A 22,633-nucleotide genomic window follows, 5' to 3' on the forward strand; every position below is an offset into this window, starting at 1 on the left:
ACCAGACATTTTGTCACTGTTGAATACACAAGTAGTACAGATGCATAACTGAATGTACTATACAGGGACAAAAGTCTACGGGGCACGTGAAGCACAGACGGACCAGATAGCCCTGGTATTAGCTGGTGGCTACAGACCACAATTGTGGAGGTGAATGCCAGACGTGTAGAAGTAAAATGAGGCTATCACTGAGAAACATGCACATGCAGTCCAAGGAGGCTTTTCATGCATCCTGGAGACCGTTATCCTCTTTAGTACATTCAACATACGACAAGCATGAGAGCTGTAAAGGCCACGACCTCTCAGGCTTCTGATTCATAGGCTGGCATCAAGAGCTCAGCAAAGACCTATTTAACCCTTTCGCTGTTACGAACGTACGGGTACATTTTCGCGCTTCCGCCCCACAGTGTCACCGACGTACCAGTAAGTTCTCTATCGTGCATTCAAAACTTCGCGCCCAAGCACGAAGCTGGCGCGCTTGGACAGGCTGCGCCAGCTGCCAAATCTTTCTACAAGTTCCCATTTTCGCCCCGTATTGTGCTGGCACGTATATACTGAAGAGTATGAAACGACCGAGCCCACTCCCACCACCTTCTTTGCTGGGGGGCGTAGTCGCCCCGCCCGCACTACTCTATCGCGCTAAGCGATCTGCCGCAGGTTTTGCTGGTTTGGTTGGTTGGTTTGTAGGGTTTAACGTCCCAAAGCAACTCAGGCTATGAGAGACGCCTTGCTTGCGGCTAGCAGCAGCAAAGGCGGTTGTTTTAGACTCTTTCCATCTCCCCCTGTCATCTTCATTTCACAACGTGCCATTTATCTCCATTCTGCGGGCCACCGAAAGTGCGCCCCCCGTGTGCGCGGTTACATTCGGATGGCTGACCGCGTGGTACCTTAGCCTGTGGACTGGAGCGATGGCTCTTTTGATAATAAATACAAGTCGAGCTCGCATTCGGTCTCTCATGAAGTATTGAGCACTTTTTTTTATATTATCCTCATTTATCTAATTTATTATCAGGCTGCTAATCCTATTAACAACACCTGCAGAACACTGAAATGTGCATTTTCCGTATAAAAATCATAATCAAAAATAAATCGCTATGCTATTTCCCTGAAACCAAACCGACACTTGGGGTGTGTCACGGCCAGAAACGCCCGACAGCGAAAGGGTTAAGCTAGTTGGTGCCAGCTCATCTTGGGCAAGCTGTGCAACAGAGACATGAAAGGACAAAGGAGAAATTGCCCACATAAATTCCACGTGTTTCATTCTGACACACCTGTACAAGCGATAGTAACTGTGCAAGAAAACATTGGAAAATAAAATAAACAGATGTGCTCGAGCATGTTACTTCTAGCAATCACTCTCGTCAAAGGCTTCAATAACCATGCATGCTCAGGTGCAAAAGCACACCTTTCTACAAAGCATACCTTCGTTATCACTAGCAAAAAATTAACATGACTTCCCAAAGAACATAGTTACGAATTTAGACATGTATGGTAGCCAAAGCTTTTGACATGAACAAAAAAAAAAAAAAAACACAGAAAACATATCTGCTCTGTTGCTTCTTTTGTCTGCCAATCTTTTCTTAAACGCTAACTTTACTTCTTGTGCATCCTCAAGTAAATTTAACAGTAAACAAGACAGTTTTCACCCACCCATGCTAAGTTCTCTCCTTTGTATTACAGTCGAACCCGGATATATTGAACTCGAAGAGGATCGCGAAATAGTTCGATATATCGATAATTCGATATACAGAAATCGGCTTGTGAAGGCACTTACGATGCGAAAAAACGATACCGTATTTGTCGCGTAATCAACCCACTCGCATAATGAACCCACCTTCCACTTTCGCACCCGAGAATTTAAAAAAAAACAAAACAAACAAATGCGTTAAGGCCAGCTCGCTCACATGCAAGCGACTGAGCGATCTCAGCGACGAGCGGCAGCGACAGAGCGAAAATTTTCAAACTTGTTGGAACTGCGGCCACCGCGGCAGCTCAAAACAAGGTTTCTGTGTCGCCGCGGCCAGAAATCGCGAGCATTTTCGCTTGCATGTCGATGGCACGCGTCAGTCCGTTTCGGTCGTCTCATCCACAGCTCATTGACAGTGTGCCAAGATGCTGCGCAGCGATAACTTCAGGGCACGTTTATCTTTTGATAGCTCCTGCGGTGACGGGGAGCGAACTTGGCAGAGTGCCCGTGATGGCTTGATTGCACAAGCCTGGTTCAATTTATCACGCCGCGCTTGGGGCGGGTGTCATGATCGCAGCAGCTGACCGCGTGCTTTCGCTGATTCATACATGCAAGGATAAAAGATAAAAATAAATAAATAAAATAAACATCCCCGCAAAAAAAAAAAAAAAAAAAACTGCCGCAGCGTCCGCTGCAGCGCCGCCGCATGCAAAGGGTTCGCAACACACACTGGAGAAAGCGTCCGACGTCTGTCTGAAAACAGGCTGAGCTGCTTGGCGCATGCGTTGCGCGTGCTGAAGGGGAGAGATAGCTCGGCAAAAGAATGGCACACCCACGCACATGGCTTGCAAACGTCATGTGTTGGCGCGCGGGAAACGACAACTGCAGATGCGCGCGCCTTTGGGGAATGGGCGCGGCGCTGCCCAGACCAGCAGTCGCCAAACTGTCCCCTCTCATTCCTTCCGCGCGTGGCTTGAAAACGTCACGCGGTAAACGGCTAAGGGTGATGAGATCGTCTTTGGGGAAGGCACACTTTTCAGTGCGTGGTGCGGAGTTCGATATATCGAACGACCGGTGAAATTGAGTTCGATATATGACGCGGCTTTCCTATACTTTTACATGGGATTTTCAGGGGGATATTTCGTGAGTTCGATATAACCAAAATTCGATATATCCGGGTTCGATATAACCAGGTTCGACTGTATAGCCCACAGCATATCTACAGTACACCTTATATAACAAAGGCCCGAATTGAAAGATGTACTTCATTAATCATGAACAAAATCATAAATCATCCAGATTTAGGACTGCAAAAACTTACTCAAATATAATGCCTTAACAACACCCATGTTTTGTTGACAGCAAACTCTGCTATGAAGTGGTGGTCCCACATGGGAAGCCAGTGTTGACTTGTGGTGCAGAACAAAATGCTAAGACTAAGATCTTTGCAAAATACATAAGCACGCATCAAAGTGTGTTGCTGGGCAAGTTTGTGACTGATCATGGTAGTAGAAAATAGCGCAAGAGATAAGACAAGGACGTAGACACAACACGAGCGCTCGTGTTGTGTCTACTTCCTTGTCCCGTCTCTTGCGCCATTTTCTTCTACCATGACATATGCACGCAAGTTTCTTAAAGAGTGCATATCTCTTAAAATAGCGTGTACATGGCCTGGAAACATGCACTCTAACAGATCACCACTAAAATAAACAAAAAAAAAGAAAGATCATGAGCAGCTATGTGCGCATCATCTGCCCATTTATGCGGACATGTTGAATACAAAGACACCGAACGTGGAGCTAAAGATAAGCACGACCTCACCAGCAGCTGTTTCATACGAATAGCTCTTCTCTAATGACCACCATTAGCTGTAGCCTGTATGCCACAAATTTTGACCGATTCCACACCTCTATAGCAAAGTGAAAGCCCCACAGAGCTGACCGTGTGGGGATGGTGGATATCAACCCATACCATCGGGCAACCAAAAAAGAAAAAAAAAAAACACTGCTGCCATCATTGTTTTGGCTCACAAGTGTTAGACAACAATGACCAATTGGTCCCCTCCTGCACATACATAGTGCAAATACCTTTTACATGACCATCACATGCAGCTCCTTTTGTTTGTTTCTTTTTTTTTTTTGATGCCGGAAAGGAATCACTGACAGCTGCGATAAAAAAAAACCATGACAAAAAAAAAAAGCTTTGCAACATCTTTCTTTCTCATTTTTTTTAACCTCAAAGCTACAAATTCATTTCCATTGCAAGAATTCCAGAAAGCAGTCTCGGATGTTTGCTCAATTTACCAACCAGTAGCTTCAGCCCCCTTCATGGATCACTGTCTTGTCGTGGAAGAGGGGCTTGCGAAACTCGATAAAGTCGTGAGCTCTGCTGTGTAGGGCCACCCAAGATAGAAAGGTTACGGCAGAGAGTTCTGACAAAATGTGATTCACTGGAGAAGGAAATGGCAACCCACTCCAGTATTTCCTGCTAAGAAAACCCTATGGCCAGTCACAATAGCATTAATGATATGGCGCCGGAAGATGAGCCCCCAGGTTGGAAGGCGTCCCACATGTTACTGGGGATGAACAAAGGGCGATTCCTAGTAGCTCCAGGACGAATGAAGCGGCTGGGCTAAAGCCAAAAGGACGCTCAGTTGTGGATGTGTCGGGAAGCGACCGGAAAGTCCAATGTTGCAAGGACATATATCACATAGCAACATGGAATGTAAGATCTATGATGCAAGGTAAACTGGATATCGTCAAGCGAGAAATGGACAGATTGAACATTGATATCTTGGGAATCAGCGAGCTCAAGTGGACCGGAATAGGGGAATTTAACTCCGGCGACCATTATGTCTTTTATTGTGGGCACTAATCCAAGAGAAAGAATGGGGTCGCTCTCATAGTAAACAGAAGAATGGGCAAAGCAGTGCTAGGGTACAATCCCAAAAATGACCGAATGATTTCACTTCGGATCCAAGGTCACCCTTTCAACATAATAGTTATCCAAGTCTATGCACCAACCACTACTGCTGAAGAAGCTGACGTTGAGAGATATTATGCGGACCTGCAATGCCTTTTAGACCACACTCCATCATCAGACATCGTTTTTCTAATAGGAGACTGGAATGCTGAGGTCGGGAGTGAAGAAATATCCGGAATTACAGGCAAGTTCGGTCTTGGTGAGCCAAATGAAGCTGGGCAGAGGCTAGTAGAGTTTTGTCAAGAAAACAAACTGACCATAACGAATACTGATTTTCAACAGCACAAGAGGCACCTGTACACATGAACTTCACCGGACGGTCTGTACAGGAATCAGATCGATTATATTCTTTGCCGGCAGAGATGGAGAAGCGCTATACAAGCAGTAAAAACAAGGCCTGGGGCCGATTGTGGCACCGATCATCAGCTTCTTGTTGCCAAAATTAATCTTCGATTGAAGAAAACGCAGAAAACTAGAAGGACTTTCAGGTGTAATCTGGATTAAATTCCATCAGAATATGCTGTGGAAGTGAGGAATCAATTTCAAGAATTAGATCTAGAAGACAGACAGCCTGAAGAGATGTGGACTGATGTTCGTGATATAATACAAGAAGTTGCTACTAAGGTAGTTCCAAAGCAAAAGAAATGCAAGAAACCAAACTGGTTGTCTGAAGAGGCTTTGCAAATAGCTGAGGAAAGGAGGATGGCAAAAGTTATGGGGGAAAGAGAAAGATACAAGGTTCTCAATGCGGATTTTCAGAAAATAGCAAGGGGAGATAAGAATGCCTTCCTGAACATACAGTGCCAAGCAGTTGAGGACAACAGCCAATTAAGGAACACAAGAGCTCTGTATAAGACAATTAAAGATATCAAAGGAAGCTTCTGTGCTAAGCTGGGCGTGATAAAGGACAAACAAGGAGAGGACCTCACTGAAGCCTGAGAGATAAAGAAGAGGTGGCAAGAATACACAGAAGAACTGTACAAGAAGGACCCGAATGTGCAAACCCAACATAAGACGGTCGTGATTACCGATCTCGAGCCGGGCATCCTGGAGAGTGAAGTTGAATGAGCCTTAGCCAGCCTGGCTAAGAACAAAGCTAGCGGAATTGATGGCATTCCAGCTGAGTTGCTTCAAAGCCTCAACCATGACGCTGTTAACATTCTGCATACATTATGTCAGAAGATTTGGACAACCCTGCAGTGGCCACAGGATTGGAGGAGGTCAGTTTACATCCCCATTCCAAAGAAAGGCAGTGCCAAAGATTGTTTCAACTACCACACGATAGCGCTTATTTCGCATGCTAGCAAGGTGATGTTGAAAATTCTCCAAGGTAGGCTGCAGCAGTATGTGGATCGGGAGCTTCCAGACGTGCAAGCTGGGTTTCGCAAGGGCAGAGGAACTAAAGACCAGATTGCCAACCTTCGCTGGATCATGTAAAAAGCAAGAGAGTCCCAGAAACCCATCTACTTCTGCTTTATTGATTATGCGAAAGCGTTTGACTGCGTAGATCACAGCAGATTGTGGCAAGCTCTCCAAGAGATGGGAGGTCCAATTCACCTCATCTGTCTCCTCAGGAACCTGTATGAAGGGCAAGAGGCCACAGTCAGAACTGGGCACGGTCTTACTGATTGGTTTCCGATTGAGAAAGGAGTGAGGCATGGCTGCATACTGTCGCCCTGCCTATTTAACCTATATGCAGAGTGCATTATGAGGAAGGCCGGTCTGGACGAGTCTTCAGCTGGAGTGAAGATTGCTGGAAAACGTATCAACAACCTTAGATATGCAGATGATACCACTTTAATGGCAGAAAGTGAAGTGGAACTCAAGAGACTTATGATGTGCGTACAAGAAGAGAGTGAGAAGTTTGGGCTTAAACTGAACATTAAAAAGACAAAGATCATGGCCCTATCAAGTACTGGAGCATCAAGGGACAAGAAGTGGAAGCTGTGACAGATTTTCTCTTCTTGGGCTCCAAGATTACCCCGGAAGGAGACTGCAGCCATGAAATTTGGAGACGCCTGCTTCTGAGAAAGAGAGTCATGATTAGCCTTGACCGCCTAGTAAAGAGCAGAGACATTAGTCTGCCAACCAAGATCCGTATCACTCGTGCTATGGTCTTTCCAGTTGTGATGTATGGATGCGAGAGTTGGACTGTGAAAAAGGCTGACCGCCGAAGAATTGACGCGTTTGAATTGTGGTGCTGGCGGAGACTCTTGAGAGTTCCTTGGACTGCCAGAAGATCAAATCAGTCGATATTGTCGACCATAAACCCTGACTGCTCATTGGAGAGTCAAATTCTAAAGTTAAAGCTCAGCTACTTTGGTCATCTGATGAGAAGAGAGGAATCGCTGGAGAAAGATTTGATGTTGGGAAAGGTTGAGGGTCGTCGGACAAGGGGTAGGCAGCGAACGCGATGGTTAGATGGCATCCTCGAGGCGCTGCAGATGAAGTTACGTGATGTTAGGAATTTAGTGAGAGACCGGAAAGAGTGGCGTGACATGGTCCATAGGGTCATGAAGAGTCGGACACAACTAAACGACTGAACTGAACTGAGCTTCAGCCAGTTGCTTTCTGCATGAGCACACTGAATTCAAGCTGCTTCATTAGTTGTATGATAAAAGCACAGTGGCTCAGCAACTGTGGCCACAACAGAGTGCAAAGCTGTGCTCTAGATTTTCAATTCCCAAATTGCAAACACAGCTGTGTATTGACACATGCTAAAACCTAGACTGTAGAAACTGATCCCAAACCCTACACTAACATATCCCTCACAGATGCTTGCTTGATTTCAGCAAGTAAAAACACTGCTTATTGTAACGAATTTTTTAAGCGAAGCGAAACGAATTTTTTAATATAAAAGATAGAGCGGTTGCCCCCCCCCCCCCCCCCCCCCCCCCCCCCCCCGAAAAAAAAAGTCTCTAGCCTACTCTTCCATGCAAGAGAAGGGGGACGGGAACTGCAGGGAAAGAGCAAGAAGGAAAGAAAGGACATGACAATAGTAAGCAGCAGTGTGCAACGCATATGCACCCAAGTATCATGCAAGTGCAATTAAGTCATAAGACAGTAGTACTGTCATATGCTAACCTCTTCTGCAAACCCTGCCACTTATCATGCCATAGCACTCGTTGAAATTATGCATTACCACCAACATACAGAAAATATTTATTCCTGCTCAGCAGCAACCTGCCAAGAAGCAGGAATTGCTTGACACACCGCAGATATTGAAATACCTTCAATATACCTTCACAGAGACTGGTCAACACTTGGAAGCTTTAAACGATGCCCACACACATACTCTCACCCATTTCACCACCCCACAATGTCATGCAGCACTTAATGACTAGTTAGATGACACGTGTACTATTACTGCATGACTAAACAGTTCCTTATTTTATATAAAGAGCTTCTGTTCAACTTACTGACCATAGCTACATGATAACCCATCTGTAAAAGAATGTTAGACAGGAAGCAATTAAAGCACCCTGCAATACTGTATAAATGAATGCTACACACTTCAGAGGCTTTCTTTAGCTCAATGACCTAAATATAGTTGCGATGCCAATGCTTGTAGCTTGAACAATATGTAATTTCACAAAGACAACCTGTATAAAACCTAAAAAGATGTAAAAATCACTCTCAAAACTGAAAAACGTCAGGACAATTATATGTGCTAGACATAAAGGATGTGTATGAAACTTTTTAGCACTTGCAAATTTGTCAATACCAGCATATTCACATTCAACTTCAAACATATGATAAATATATATGCCGCCAGACAAAATACAAGAATTCAGACCATATTACAGCTACCTCCCACAATACAATAGCACAAGAAAAATTATTTCAGCACATAAATTTAGACATATAATTGTAATATAATAAAAGATTGAGCTATTAAAAAAATAGAAAAAAAAATCCTGAAAGCTCATGCATGCCAGATGCACATACAAAGCTACAGCAGCAACTGAAGTAGCTTGCATATAGAGTAAAGTTACTACAAACAGCAATCATTCTTGGATGGTTAACAAGTAACAAAAATACGCAGACCACACGTGCAAGAGTCAAAGCTGCAAAAGCATTATGCTAACAAGCACAATAAGTCATGACAAAACATGCATACACAGGAACTGGAATATCAGACCTTGAGTAATTTTGGCAATGATCCCACACAGACTATTCAGCCCTGTACATGAAGGAATAAGTATACACAAAACAAGTGTGTGAAAAAAAAAAAAAAAAAAAAGCACCAGCAACAAGAGCAAAGCACCTGCCCCAAAAAAACAGTAATGCACGACTGACAAGCTTAAAAAAATTTGGGGGACATTTAGGCACTACTTTGAAAATGCTACAGCGGTAATGACTCCTGTCTGGGGTTCCCCCTCGCGGACCCTCGTTCACGCATACGCGTTTTGCCGCTCAATTAATCACAGCATCTGTTACCTCACTAATACTCATTCCACCTGACATAAAGCCTTGCTTTAAACAAGCCGTATGAACATCCCTGTGTGGCCTAAGAGTACAATGTGTCGGGATCCGACGGTCCCTGAAGATTTAATTCCCATCTCACCCTCCCATCTGAAAAAAGCTGTCCATGTTCCTGCCAACTTGGCCATGTCACATGCTGAACAATCAGTGGCTGGACGTGTTACTTGCTGACTACCACCTGCCAATGGCATGGCTGCGAGTTGTGGCTCACAATGCTGAGAGAATTTTTTTGGAGAACGGGGCCTTTAACGCTATCGCATTAAAATCAATTCTTGATATGGCACTTTTAAACATTAAAAGCTTGGTGCACAGCACATAGGCTAAGACAGCAGTGGAACATTGGTAAACGTTCAGGTGTCTGCAAAATGACAAAAGTAGGCACATTAGTGCAGGAAAAAAATAATAATATTAAAGCAAAATCAGCATACAGTATACTGTCACTTGAGCGAATCTCAGTTTAATTAAAATTTCATGATAATGAACATTTTGACAATTCCTGGCAGCTCTCGTATACACTACATGCAAATATTCAAGTTTACCATATTTCACAACAGTGAATATGTCCTCTCAGCAAACACTTGAACTAAACCCTGGCACATTTTTGTAATTAGTTCAATGACTGCACTTTTTGCACTTCATACTCCTGCTGTGGCCCTTCAAACAGCAACAGTGTAACAATGCTGACATTTGTAGACAGGTTTGCAAAGCAAGATGTGAATTGCATAATTTGTTTCCCATTTTTCATTGAATACTTGATGGCCATTTTATTTTTGATTCGTCAAAATTAGTCCGAGTTAAGAAAAAAATACATGACTTTTCATAAACGACAAGCTTGAAATCCAACAACCGAAAAAAAGTAGACGTTGAACAGGAACAAGTTGACGTTCTTACGTAACATTGCCACCATGTGAAAATAATGAGAAACTTCGCTAAAATAATCTGCACCTTTTATAAGATGAGAAAATAACTTATTTTAACATGTTAACTATGTATGCAATGATGATAGGCAGTGATATAATTGAGCAAGGCAGCTTAATATGCCCTTTGTACACATTTTTGTGCATGACTAAATCGAGTCTTTACAGCTTTAACACTTTGTTTACGTAGCATTTCGAAAATATACAGTGAACACAGATTTGAATTTACAGTTCAATAACCTTTTTAAGTCTTTTGGAGTTCACTCAAGGGAGAGTTTACTGCAGCTGGCACGCACAGATGTGCACGCACACATGCACGCACGCGCACACACACACACACACAAAGCTTTCACTCAAAACCTAGGCTATTTTTCTCGGCCACACACATCTCTGCCGTAACTTTATCAGTTGCTATCCCTCACTTGTACAAAACGCGTCAAAGAAGTAATCAGAATCCAACATGTCTTGCTGTTTAAGTGCTATCTCATGGTTACATGTTGCTGCACAGCGTAACTATAACCGAAAGAAAAACAAGTTGAGGATGTCTAAGTGATCTATCAAGGTGTCAATTTGAAATTTCTTGTGTTCATAAACCAAGACGCAACAATGGCAAACAGCTACTATCAATAAAGTAAAATAAATATAAATCGAATTGGTTGGCCCATTCATAAATAAAAATGTCTTCTGCAATTCGGAAATACTAGGTAGACAAACGCGATGGCCTCATCTCTAATAATACTGCTAATAATATCTACTCCTAGAATATATAAAGACATCAACAAGCATAAAAATGTAATCAGGGTTCTGTGTGACTCAGTGATGTAGGCGTCACATGACGTTTCCACTGAAGGTGCTCTCCGAATTGGCTGATTTTGCTGCTTTTGCTTATTTTGCCACTTTGCAAAGTAACAACACAGTGACTAATATGGCGAATCAATGAATGGAAAATATCATTTAAAGGCTGAAAGGGTGCACACACAAAAGAAAAATAAATACAAACAATGTATTTTTTTACCACAATTGCTCCTTGTGATGTTAGTATGCTCTGAAGCAGAACAAGCAAAAGCAGCCAAATTAACTGAATGGTCCTTGCACGACTAATACATGTGCGCATACCAGTTATGCCAAAGGACATACACAAAAGTGGCTAAAAACAAATATATCATACCCTTGTCCTCAATCAAGTTGTTGGACAGGTCCAATGAGTTCAAAGGGGAGTTTGGATTGGCAATCAAAGTCATTGAAAGCTTGTGTGCAAACTCCCTGGAAAACAAATCAGAAGAACATATTAAGCTTACAACAGCTATCCTACTTATGAAAAACAAGCAAAAAATTATCAGACATACCATTTAATGCCTGTGTTATCCAGGTACAACTCCTCCAGTGACACGGAACGTTTCATCATCTGGAGTACTTGTTCAAGTGCTTCTGAAGCCTGAAATTCAATTAGCACATACAACTCTACATGAACTTAAACTAATAAAGTAACATACAAACTTCAGTGGTAGAGGAATGGATACTAGATGTACTAATAAATGGTACCTTTCCTGTCCTTATAACCCGCATATAATACACACCTGCATATATTGCAACGCATAATTTTAGGATAACAAAAATAAAAAGTAAGTGCTCATCTGTACATGATGCAAGTGACAAAATCTCACAAATAGAACCTTGGATTGCATTCTGTAGTTGCACCGTGAGGCGTACGTGCTCGATGTTTGCACGTCTAACAGGATAGCGTGACAGGCATTGAAAAGGGATACACACACTTCCACAAGCCAACTATAGGGCGCCGCCAGAGCCAATAGAGAGACCTGTTCCAGACATCCAGTAGTAGTAGCTGCAGGCTGTCCCTGCATCATCCAGTCAAGCAGCACTCAACGTGGTGCCGGTGCTTTTGGAAGCTATGATTACCTTCTTTTAAAACATGCCAAGTGCTGCTTGCACGGTTCTGACCACAGTGATTGTGACATTGCGCAAAATGCACTTATCCTGCTATCAGTTGCGTGAGTGTCATGAGATTAGCACGGTAAAGTTCCATCAAAACCGATACCATCGAACAGCCAACAGACACCACCACTGAACCTGAAGCTGATAGTGCCGAATAATAATGAGACTGGAACTGCGAATTCAGGCTGAAAACTTTTCAGATCCACACATTGTATGAGGCAGAAATCTGACAAGCTAAAATTAGAAAAAAAAAAACCTCGTGTCATAAAGAGTATTTACGGCAATACACTTTTGTGAACTACAGCATAATATAAAATCTTAGCCGCAGAAAAATACTTCTGAATTCTTGCAGAAAAAGCTTGAAAAATTAAGCAATAATAGCATACAACAATGAGAAAATAGACAAAAAATGAACTCCATTTGATTTTCAAACTTATGAAAACTCAACTAAAAAAATGAGTTCTTACTACAATAAAACCTCGTTACAATAGACACTCAAGGGACCCGAAAAACATGTCTTTTGTAAGCAAGGTCTCTTGTAACCAAAAATTCTAAAATCACTGTGTTTATCAGTTTACTGCACATGACTATATAAATGCATTCACATGCATTAACAGGAAATTGTTCAGGAAAGCTTAAACAAGTTATTCATACTAGTATGTATTTTTGTGAGTGCAGAGTGTATTCCTTCCCAAATTCTGGAGGTAAAGCACTTCACATTGCAAGCCTTCCTGTTGCTCTAATACCTTTGAGGCACTCTTACATGCTCGTCAACCTCAGATGCTTACAGGCTCGTCACCCTCAGATGATTCACAAAAAGAAAGACATCAGGATTTTAATCTTTCACCTTGTGATCAATTTTTAACAATGAGGAGTTAAAAATGCTGGATGTCATTCATGCATTTTGATTTTTTTCGTAGGTAACAGTAATGTGATGCCGTTTTGACTTTCCAATCATGGGGAAGCACTTCAGTTCCTGACATACACAACAAAAAAAGACACTGATATGGAACAGAATTTAGCTAAGGGAATCTGAAGTGCATCATGTATGAGTTGGTATGCTTCAGCTGCATTGCATGAGCACACCTGGGTTGTGTCTCTTCTAAATAGTGAAGAATTTACGCCACGGACCTGAAAAAGTTGTCCTTAGTAACCGAGCGTCTCTTGTAACTATGTCTCTTGTATGCAATGTTGTTAACATGGCAGACATAGGAAAACCAACCAAACCATTTTCAAATGTCTCTTATAACAGAGTGTCTCTTGCAACGAGATTTAACTGTATAGCAATGCACTGCTCTCGTTTAATTCTAAAAATCAAGGTTGACTTTGAATACTGCACAGTTCGAGCACCGATGGCACCACCAATATTTCACAAATTAAAACATTTGTCATACAGAGACCACAAAAATGAAACACTCAAACACTTCCCACACTTCCCATGTCTTCCCTTCTCTTTTGTCTCTATGCGGATGTGTTTGCAAACAGTACCATAGTCACTATTTCTCACCTTTGCGACTGAACAAAGTGGCAAAGCTTGGGTAAGTTTAACAGCTTTGCCTTGGTGCCCGATCTCAGAGCTATGGCTCACACACGCAAGATGAATCTACAGTAAATTAGAAAATTTTCAGTGTAGTCTGTAATTTTCAAACCTTTCAAAATTCCGAATCTGCAGTAAATTAAAAAATTTCCTGTGTAGTCTTTAATTTTCAAACCTTTGAAAATTTCAAATCTGCAGTAAATTAAAAAATTTCCAGTGTAGTCTAATTTTCAAAACTTTGAAAATTCCGAATCTGCAGTAAATTAGAAAATTTTCAGTGTCTCAGTAATTTTCAAACGTTTGTTATTCAGTTCGTATTCATGTTTGAAAAACTGATATTGGTGCAGTGGTAAGACGCCCGACTACTGTGCCGGAGTTCCCGGGATCGAATCCCGGCCTCGGCGGCTGCGTTTCAATGGAGGCGAAACGAAGTGGCGTCCGTGTGCTGTGCGATGTCAGCGCACGTTAAAGATCCCCAGGTGGTCGAAATTACTCCGTAGCCCTCCACTACGGCTCCCCCTTCTCTCTATCCACCTTCACTCCCACTTCATCCCTTCCCTTACGGCGCGGTTCAGGTGTCCACAGAGCAAGTGTGACAGATACTGCGCCTTTCCCTTCCTATGAACCAACCAACCAACCAACCAATTTTCAGACATATTCGATTCGTATTCGAAATTTCGAATATTCGCACACTCTTAGTTAAAACCAATCTTCAAAAATTTCGAATATTCGCACACTCTTAAGGCCGGAATACATGCGGCGTTTTTTTCCACGATTTTCGCGCGTCGAAAACTGCCGCGCCGACGCGACGCCCAGCTCGAGATACATGGAACGACGAAGCGGCGCGAGCGCCGCCACGGATTCCTCGATGCGAAAGCAAATGCAGCAGCGAGCGGAAATAACCGCAGAGCGAGGTACGTGAGAGAAGCGACGCTGTCCCTTGTGGTAAAATCCCGAAAGTGCTCATTCGAATGCTACTGTGCTAAATGTAGAAAGCGTACATAGGTACGCAAGATTTGGCTCGCTCGAATGAACGAAGATACTTCGGAATGCTTGCTCGGATACCAGCGGCACGGTTTTCTTTTTTATTTTTACAAATTTCACTCCAGGGAGCAAACAAACACACAACGATCCGAGAGTAGGTCGTATACTCACAAAAAAGCGACATTCCGTGCTTGATTAAGCGTTTATTTTTACGATAATCACATTTCTGCGACCAAACTGCCCCATACCTCGTCAGCCATGGTGGCCATGTTGACAGCGGCCGCTCAAACCGGAAATGCCAGCTTTCCGCGCTCCTATTGGCTCGCGTCGACAGTCGTTTCCGGTTCGAGAGGACGCCGCGCCGCCCGCGCGTCAAATATCTGGCAGGGCCAGATCGGTGGCGGCGCGCGTTTTTTCTGACGCGGGGCGTCGAGTGCGCGCCGTCGGGCGTAAAACGCCGGTTTGACGCGGCAAAAACGCTCCATGTAATCCGGCCTTTAGTTAAAACCAATCGAGCGTCAAATTTTGACTTTTTTTTCTCATAATACAGACAGAACTCTTACAGAAATAAAGCTTAAACCAAAAAAATTTTCATTTCACTTCGTTTTCTCCAATAATTCACTATATCCGTGATCGTTATAACAAGGTTTCACAGTAATGGCACCGTGAGACTGAGGCATAAACTGTAGCCATAATGGCAATAAAAGAATGTTTTGGCTTCCCAACGTCTAGATGTTGCACATACAATGTGATGAGAAAGGAGGCAAATTCAAGTAGCAGTATTATCAAAGGTTTCTTTATTCGATGAGGCTAAATTCTTTTGGTCCACTCTTCACACTGCATATTAGGAAGCCAAGTTCTTGCTGTGCTTTTCTACTGAATAAGTTCATATGCTTTCACAACATCACATTAACCCTTTCACTGTCACGAAAGTACCGGTGCGTTTTCGAGCTTTCCCTCCCCAGTGTCACCGACGTACCGGTACATTCTCTACTGTCCGTTCAAAACTTCGCGCCTGAGCACGAAGCTGGCGCACTGGACAGGCTGCGCCATCTGCAATATCTTTCTACAAGTTTGTATTTTCGCCCCACGTTGTGTTGGCATGTATATACTGAAGAGTACGGAGCGACCGCACCCACCCCCGCCACCTTGCGGTCGCTCCGCGTGCGCTACTATATCGCGCTATCGATCATGCGGCGCTCGGGTTTCATGGTGCATGCGTGCGGTTACGGGTTCAAGGGTTGTTCTGCTATCTGCCGCAGGTTTGCAGGTTTTTATTTTTATTCTGTTGGTGTGTCTGCTATGACGACGCGTCACGTTCAGGGGCCTGTGCTGCTGCCTCTCCAATAGGTCGACACATGACTCGATCGCTGCTTTCGCTCTCTCTTGCCGCGCCCTTGATTGCAGCTAGAAGCAGAAAAGGAGGTTGTTTTAGCCTCTTTCCACCTGCCTCCGTCATCTTGACTTCACAACGTGCCATTTCTCTCCATTGTGCGGGCCACTGGATGCGCAACCTCCGTGCGCGTGGTTACTTTCAGATGGCTGTCCGAGCGATACCTTTGACTGCAGACTGGAGCGATGGCTCTTTTCATTATAAATACGAGCTGGGCTCGGAATCGGACTTTCAAGAAGTATCGAGAAGTTTTTTCTTATCCTCATTTATCTAATTTATAATCAGGCTGATGATGATGTTAAGGGGGGACACCCCTATTAAAACTTTTTTCCTTATTTATGAATGGATCTGATTGAAACTTGCACGGTTATTATATTTTTCCATGCTGATTTAAAATATCTGATTAGTTTTCTTGTAGACGAAATAGTTTTCAAAATATTACCTAATTCATGTTCTTCATTTGGAGGTGAGTTAATTACTAAACACTTTATGGCATGATGAGAATAGACCTGCCAGAGTGATCTAGAAGGATCATAGAGTGCCGCTAGCCATGAATTAACGTGCTAGAAGAATTTGAACCAATGTTACACTAAGTCAAACTTTAATGAGTAAAAGCCCAAGTTGGCACCTAAAATTGATAATTAATTCTGTAAATGTTGCCGCATAATAACTGTACATATTTTAGTCCTATTGCACTGTCCAAGAGTTTTTCTTTCTAACAAGACAAGAATGAGAGCTGCAGCACAAATAGTTCAAGAGATATCTTTCCTCCAAAATTGCAGCACACTCAAAATTGTAGTTTTGAGAAAATGAGGAAAAACATTTCACAGTATGTAGGTGTAAATTATGTCAATGATTGATATGAAACAAGATCAGAAACAAGTGGAAAGTGATCTAAAGCAAAAATTAATGGCCTATGCCAATTTGAGCCAAAGTTGTGCAATAGGAAACATTTGAAAGGAAAGGTCCATTTGGGTGCGCTAGACAAGATAACCTACTCAGTAAATTTTCCTTTCTAGTCACTGCATTTACCTTGGTTTCATGAGAGTGGCAGGATTCCCTTTCTAAAAAAATTATAGCAATAGCAAGAACAAGACCGGAGATATTGATCTCCTCCAAAATTTCAGCACCCTCAAAAAATGTTGTTTTTGAGAACAGAAGGAAAAACATTTCAGAACATGTAGATTTAAATTATAGCAAGGTCTGACATATCAGTGTATGATCAGAAATGGTTGGAAAGTAAATTAAAACGAAAATTAATGTTCTATCCCAATTTGAGTCAGAGTCAAAGTTCACCATAAAAAAAAAAAAAAAAAAAAAAAACTAAAAAAAAGGCTGTCCATTTTGGTGCCAAGACAATCTTTTCAGTAAATTTTCCCCTACGGTTATTACATTTACCTTGGTGTCAAATTATACATCAGGTTAGCTTTCTAGCAAAAGAAAATAACTGTAGCAAGAGCAGGACCAGAAATAATGATCTGCTGACTGTCCAAAATTCAATTTTGAGAAATCGGCGAAAAACGTTGTGGTCATATTTTTGAATTACTAAGGTTAACAGCAACTCGATAAAATGAGTTATGGCTCGTTTTTGGTATGAATGCATCATTTTCCATCGAGATAATTGCCCCTGCAACTCAGACGCAAGTTTCTTTCGACAAAGTTTGCATTCCGCATGCCGTGCGTGATGCTATTTCGAGATTGCCGCTGCCGCCGCGCCACTAACTTTTCCGAGTGTTCTATCTTTCGCGCCCATGAAAGCTGCTTAGGTATCACTTTTTCATTTGCATCGTCGTGATTACGATGTTAGCACGCGGCAGGAATCTCCTCGAAGAAATCGTTCGCTCTCCTATCTGTCGTGCCGAGCACCATCGGCTTTGCCCTTATCGGCCCATCGCGGAGCGTCGGTGCTTCGTCGCTGATTGCTAATACAGGATGCCGCGTCACCGGTGCGCCTCTTTTCTCTACCTTTCTTCGGTTTTTAGGCTAGTTCATACTAGCCTAAAAACCGCTCAAACCTAAATTTTCCCCGTTTTACGCCGTGGTCGGGACGACAAAACGTCGCTAAACCAGTTAGGCCTAACTACGCGACCGTTTCAAAATGGCGCCAAGCCGCAAGCAGCCGACGCCGACAGCCAACCAAAAGTGGTCGTTTGGGTCACGTGCTTTCGGAGCCCAATAGCAGCGCGTGTTTCGCGCAAATTTGTCCCTTTGTTTTCCGCTTCGGGTGTTCACTCGTGGACGCCGACCGTGGCATGAGAATAGCCTGAATAGCAATCTTTCTAACGAGACCAAAATGATGCCGGTGGAGCGCGTATTTCTCGATCTGCGGCCGATGAAAACTCGGCGTGATTTGACCTCAATTTAAAGGGGCAAACGTTCAGATTCACAACTTTGAAGCGCTGTAACGTGCGAAATAGGCTGTATTTTTTAACCTAAATTTGCAGATAGTTGCGGAAACGTCTCGGGACCGCGAAAATGAAGAAATAAAAAAATCGACTTTTAGACCGATTTTCGGCCGCAAAGAGCCGTGTCCCATTAACAATAGCTGCAGAACACTGAAATGCACATATTGTGATGACTATGTTATTTGTATAGCAATCATAATCAAAAATAAATCACTATGCTTGTTCCCTGAAACCAATCCAGCACAGGGGTGAGTCACGGCCAGAAACGCATGACAGCGATAGAGTTAAGCATGAAGGTCATCCCCAGGCACTTAATGTCCTGCCCACGAGAAAAGCAGTACTTTTTGAGAGTGCAAAAAAAAAACATTTTCATAAAATTTTTGCAACTTAGAAGAAAAAGTTATAAAATAATAATATTTTTCCACACAGGTGACACACACAAAAAAAAGAAATATGACCTGTGCATGGCAACAATAAATATCAACATATTGATACGGGGCAGAAGGCTAGCACAAGAAACCACAGCAGGTGATGAACAAGTGTTCACAGCACAGCAGAGCAAAATACAGCAGGTGTTCAGGCAAGCCCCAACGGTTTCTTCAGCTTCGTCGTTTCTCACTCTATTTTCTATCGTCGTCCTCTTCGGTGGCATATACGTAACATTACCCCGCCACGAAAAGCACAGTCCCGGTGCGCACTAGGACAAACTACTGCAGGGGTAGTACGGCTTCATTCTGGCGACATGACCAATATGTACAGAATATTTCACGTTACACAAAAACTTTGACCCCTAGCGAAAATAGCACCAGTGGCCAAAGTAATGCAGAAGTTGCCACCTGGTAGTCTCGTAGTGCAAGACAGACTCTCACACAGTGGCAACTGATGGCCCCTGAAAATCGTTGACACTGTGCAGATAAGGACTGTGCCCTTTACAATGCGCAGGATTTCTTTAGATCAGTGCATGGCGGCCGCGGAGAGATTAGAAATGAAAGCGAAACTTGTGGGCAGACGCCCGTTGGCGTTCCAGGTCGATATGATATTGTTTCACAGTCCGTGATAGAATCTGTGAACCTGCGTTACTTTCTCTGATCCTATAATCGCACAAAAACTTGTCCTTAGATGTGTGAGACTCGGAAAAAACATGTTTCCGTGGGACAGCAGCACACGGTGCTGCCATCCTGTTTTTAAGCAACGCGTGCATGTCACATGACCCGGCTCCGAAGGGGAGGCGGCGAGGTTAAATCTCAGTGTGTGGCGAAAAAAAAATGAAACAAAACGAAACTTAGAGATTAGTTTCTCTCCTATCTACTGGATGGCACTAGCTGTCCAGGAGCACTTTGAAAGTGCGAAAATTTGTTTTGTTTTTTTACTGCCGTAAGTGGACTTTTCATTTGAATAGGCGTGGGCAGGAAAGTGTTAAACTGGTTTACGCAGATCAGGCTAACAATTCATTACTGCAAGTGTATTTTTCTGTTTTCCTGATTTTTTTTTTTTTTTTTCAAATGAATAGACATCTGCATTTTCTGCTCTAATCAGAGGACATGGAAAGCAATTTAATGCTTTCTTATTCATGAGCCATGGAAGTACTAGAGACTGAAGTTCTTTCACATTAATTGCTGTTAAATCTTGCAACACAGTCAAGTTAAATTTCAGACTTAAAAAGCTGCTCAAGACTGAACGCAATACTCACAAGCTTCACATTGCTTGCTCGGAACTTTGTGAACCAGGCATTATAACAAAGAGCAGATATGATTGGCACCAGGTCTCTGAAAAGTAAATATATGTTCATATAGTAAGACAAAAAAAGAGAAAGTGCAAGAACCAAAGAAACAGAATACAGTATTTGTACTGCTGGAAGGCAGAGGATGCTGCCCAAAACAAAGCAATGTGTGTGCGCACGTTTCGAAAAAAAAAAAAAAAAAACGGCACCGAGGCTCCATGACCATTTTTTGTTTTTAACGAAATTTTTATATGTGGTGGGTAAATGCTTCAACAAAAAGGAATGAAATTTAGTTTTGCAAAATATGTCAGTTTTCTCGAAAAAAAAAAAAAAGTCTCATATCACTAGAGGTGAAAAACTCCATTTTCACAAATTCAAAAAGTTGCAAGCTTGAAGTAAGGCTGCTTGGGCAATACAATTTTGCCATGCATAATTGTGTACTCAACAAATTTCTTCAACTTTTACATTAAGAGGAGCTATTAAAGCATTTTTTTTTGTGTCGCAGTTGCTTTAGTAAAAAACTGCCAAACGTTGCTCTGGGAGTGATCCATTGCAAAAAAATCAATGTTCAGCCCTACAGTCTGGCACGAAGCGTTAAGTTATTGTCACTAAATCTTTTTCTCTTTACTATTCAGATTGTTATCTTCTTAATTTCAGGCAAAATTTCTAGCTCTAGACCATTAGTGTTTCCTCCAGAAGACATTGAAATGGACAAAATTCGAAAGCAGCAAAAAGGGACAAAAGTGATTCCAATGTTTAAAAAATAATATTTTCGATTTTTATTAAAATCTCCCTCAAGAACCCTCAGTGCCCCAGAATTATAAAGTACTAAGAAGAGTTGTGTTATATTGTTTAAAATCATAGCACTAAATATAACACTCAGAACTTCAAAAATATCAAAAAATAGATAACTGATTTGAATTGAAAAAGCAAAAGCGCATCACTCCTGGAGCAAGGTTTGCAATTTTTTTGCTAAAGCAATTGCAGCAAGAAGAAAATGCCTTCAATAACTTTCCTATTATTAAAAGTTGCATAGATTCAGTAAAAGTAATGCGTGACAAAAGTTTAGTCATCTAGCAGCAGAGCTCCAAACTTGTAACTTATTTAAATTCCAAAAACAGCGTTTTTCCACCTCTAGTGATATAAGATTTTTTCCAAGAAGGACTACGGCGCATCTTGCAAAACTGAAGTTCATTCCTTATTGTCTAGTCATTTGCACATCACAAATAAACATTTCATTGAAAACAAAAAAGACCATATACAATAGACCCTCGATGCGGTCCTGGTTCAAACGATTTCCCATTTCATACGCTCAAAATCGTGGGCAGTAAAACAACTTCCTAGAGTTATGCTATTTATCTCCCGGTTAATATTTTCTTGGATAAAACGATATCATAGCTACTACATTCGAAATTTCGACAAGCTGTGGTCGTCTATTATGTTTTGAGTTCAACCAGACATGTGCTAACGAGAGCTCGCGACATGAGGAACTGACCAGTGGCGGTCTTCCTGCCACAATTGCTTTCCTGCAGTGCCCAGGTGCAAAGGGGGAAAGCATCAAAGAAAGCCAACAAAACAAAGTACAAGACACCCGTTCCAGCGGAAACATGACTTCCATGAGGAGAAACGTGGTAGCTTCTTTGCGGTGCCTTGGGGCATAGGGATCAACCATTTGATAACCCGCATACGGGCATACTGGGTCTGGAGCAAGCGGCGTGAGCAACAACTCGACAGCTGTAAGCCATACCATTGGCTTCTCCACATGTCACTGTTGTGAGGGGGCAAAACATCCGAAAACCACCAAGGAAACGATCCCAGCTCGTCCCTCCCTTCTACAAACTGGGTTTGTTACTAAATCTCTTCCGTGCTTTGGACAGCGCAAATACGGACTGAATTCGGCGAGAGCTAGAAAAGGAGCTGTGCATACCGGATGTCCACAAATGCTAATCTGCACTTTTATGCAGTGAAAGTCAATTCTAAATGCCTTTGTACCTCATGAAGCAGTTAAATGTTTAAAAATCAGGCGGTTCGGATCATACATTTTCCCGGACAATACATTTTTCCCCCATATTTTTTTAAAACGTATCAATAAGGTTTTACAGTATAAAGTCGAATCCGGATATATCGAACTCGAAGGAAAACGCAAAATAGTTTGATATATCTATCATTCGATGTGCAGAAATCGGCTTGAGACGCCGGCTGTGATTGTGAAAAATGATACTGTATTTGTCGCATAATCAGCCTACTCGCAATGAACCCACCCTCCACTTTTGCCCCCGAGAATATGAAAAAAGAAAGGACGTTAGTCAAAGCCGCATCCCTCCACTTCAGCCGTTACATACACAGCTCATTTATCAGCAGTGCGCCAAAATGCTGAATAGTGATAACGTCACGTCGTGTTTATCTTTTGACTATGTTTTTATATTAGCTAGTGCCTGTGATGGTTTGATTGCACAAGCCAGATTGGATTTATCATGCCCCGCTTGCGGCGGGCAGAGTCCACTGCCACAAAATCATTGGAAAGCATGATAGCTGCAAATGCCGTTTGAAGCGAACAATGCTAAAAGCCG

General features: G+C 42.4%; 1 protein-coding gene across 5 annotated transcripts in view; it reads right to left on the reverse strand.

Moving 5' to 3' along the window:
• The window catches only part of LOC146205198 (F-actin-uncapping protein LRRC16A-like), a 137,177-nt gene that overhangs the window by 104,123 nt on the left and 10,421 nt on the right, over positions 1-22,633 (reverse strand). For 4 of the 5 annotated variants that reach the window (XM_084589903.1, XM_084589902.1, XM_084589900.1 and 1 more), the window contains exons 8-11: positions 20,034-20,109; positions 11,418-11,506; positions 11,240-11,334; positions 8,811-8,852 (exon numbers count right to left, since the gene is read on the reverse strand). In XM_084589903.1, the coding sequence (XP_084446029.1) occupies positions 8,811-8,852; positions 11,240-11,334; positions 11,418-11,506; positions 20,034-20,109 (302 nt within the window). The remainder of the gene's footprint in view (positions 1-8,810; positions 8,853-11,239; positions 11,335-11,417; positions 11,507-20,033; positions 20,110-22,633) is intronic. The other variant, XM_084589901.1, reaches the window with a different exon arrangement.

Source organism: Amblyomma maculatum, chromosome 1 (assembly GCF_055883805.1).
Source record: "Amblyomma maculatum isolate TAMU_Amacu chromosome 1, ASM5588380v1, whole genome shotgun sequence".
Lineage (NCBI taxonomy): Eukaryota > Metazoa > Arthropoda > Arachnida > Ixodida > Ixodidae > Amblyomma > Amblyomma maculatum.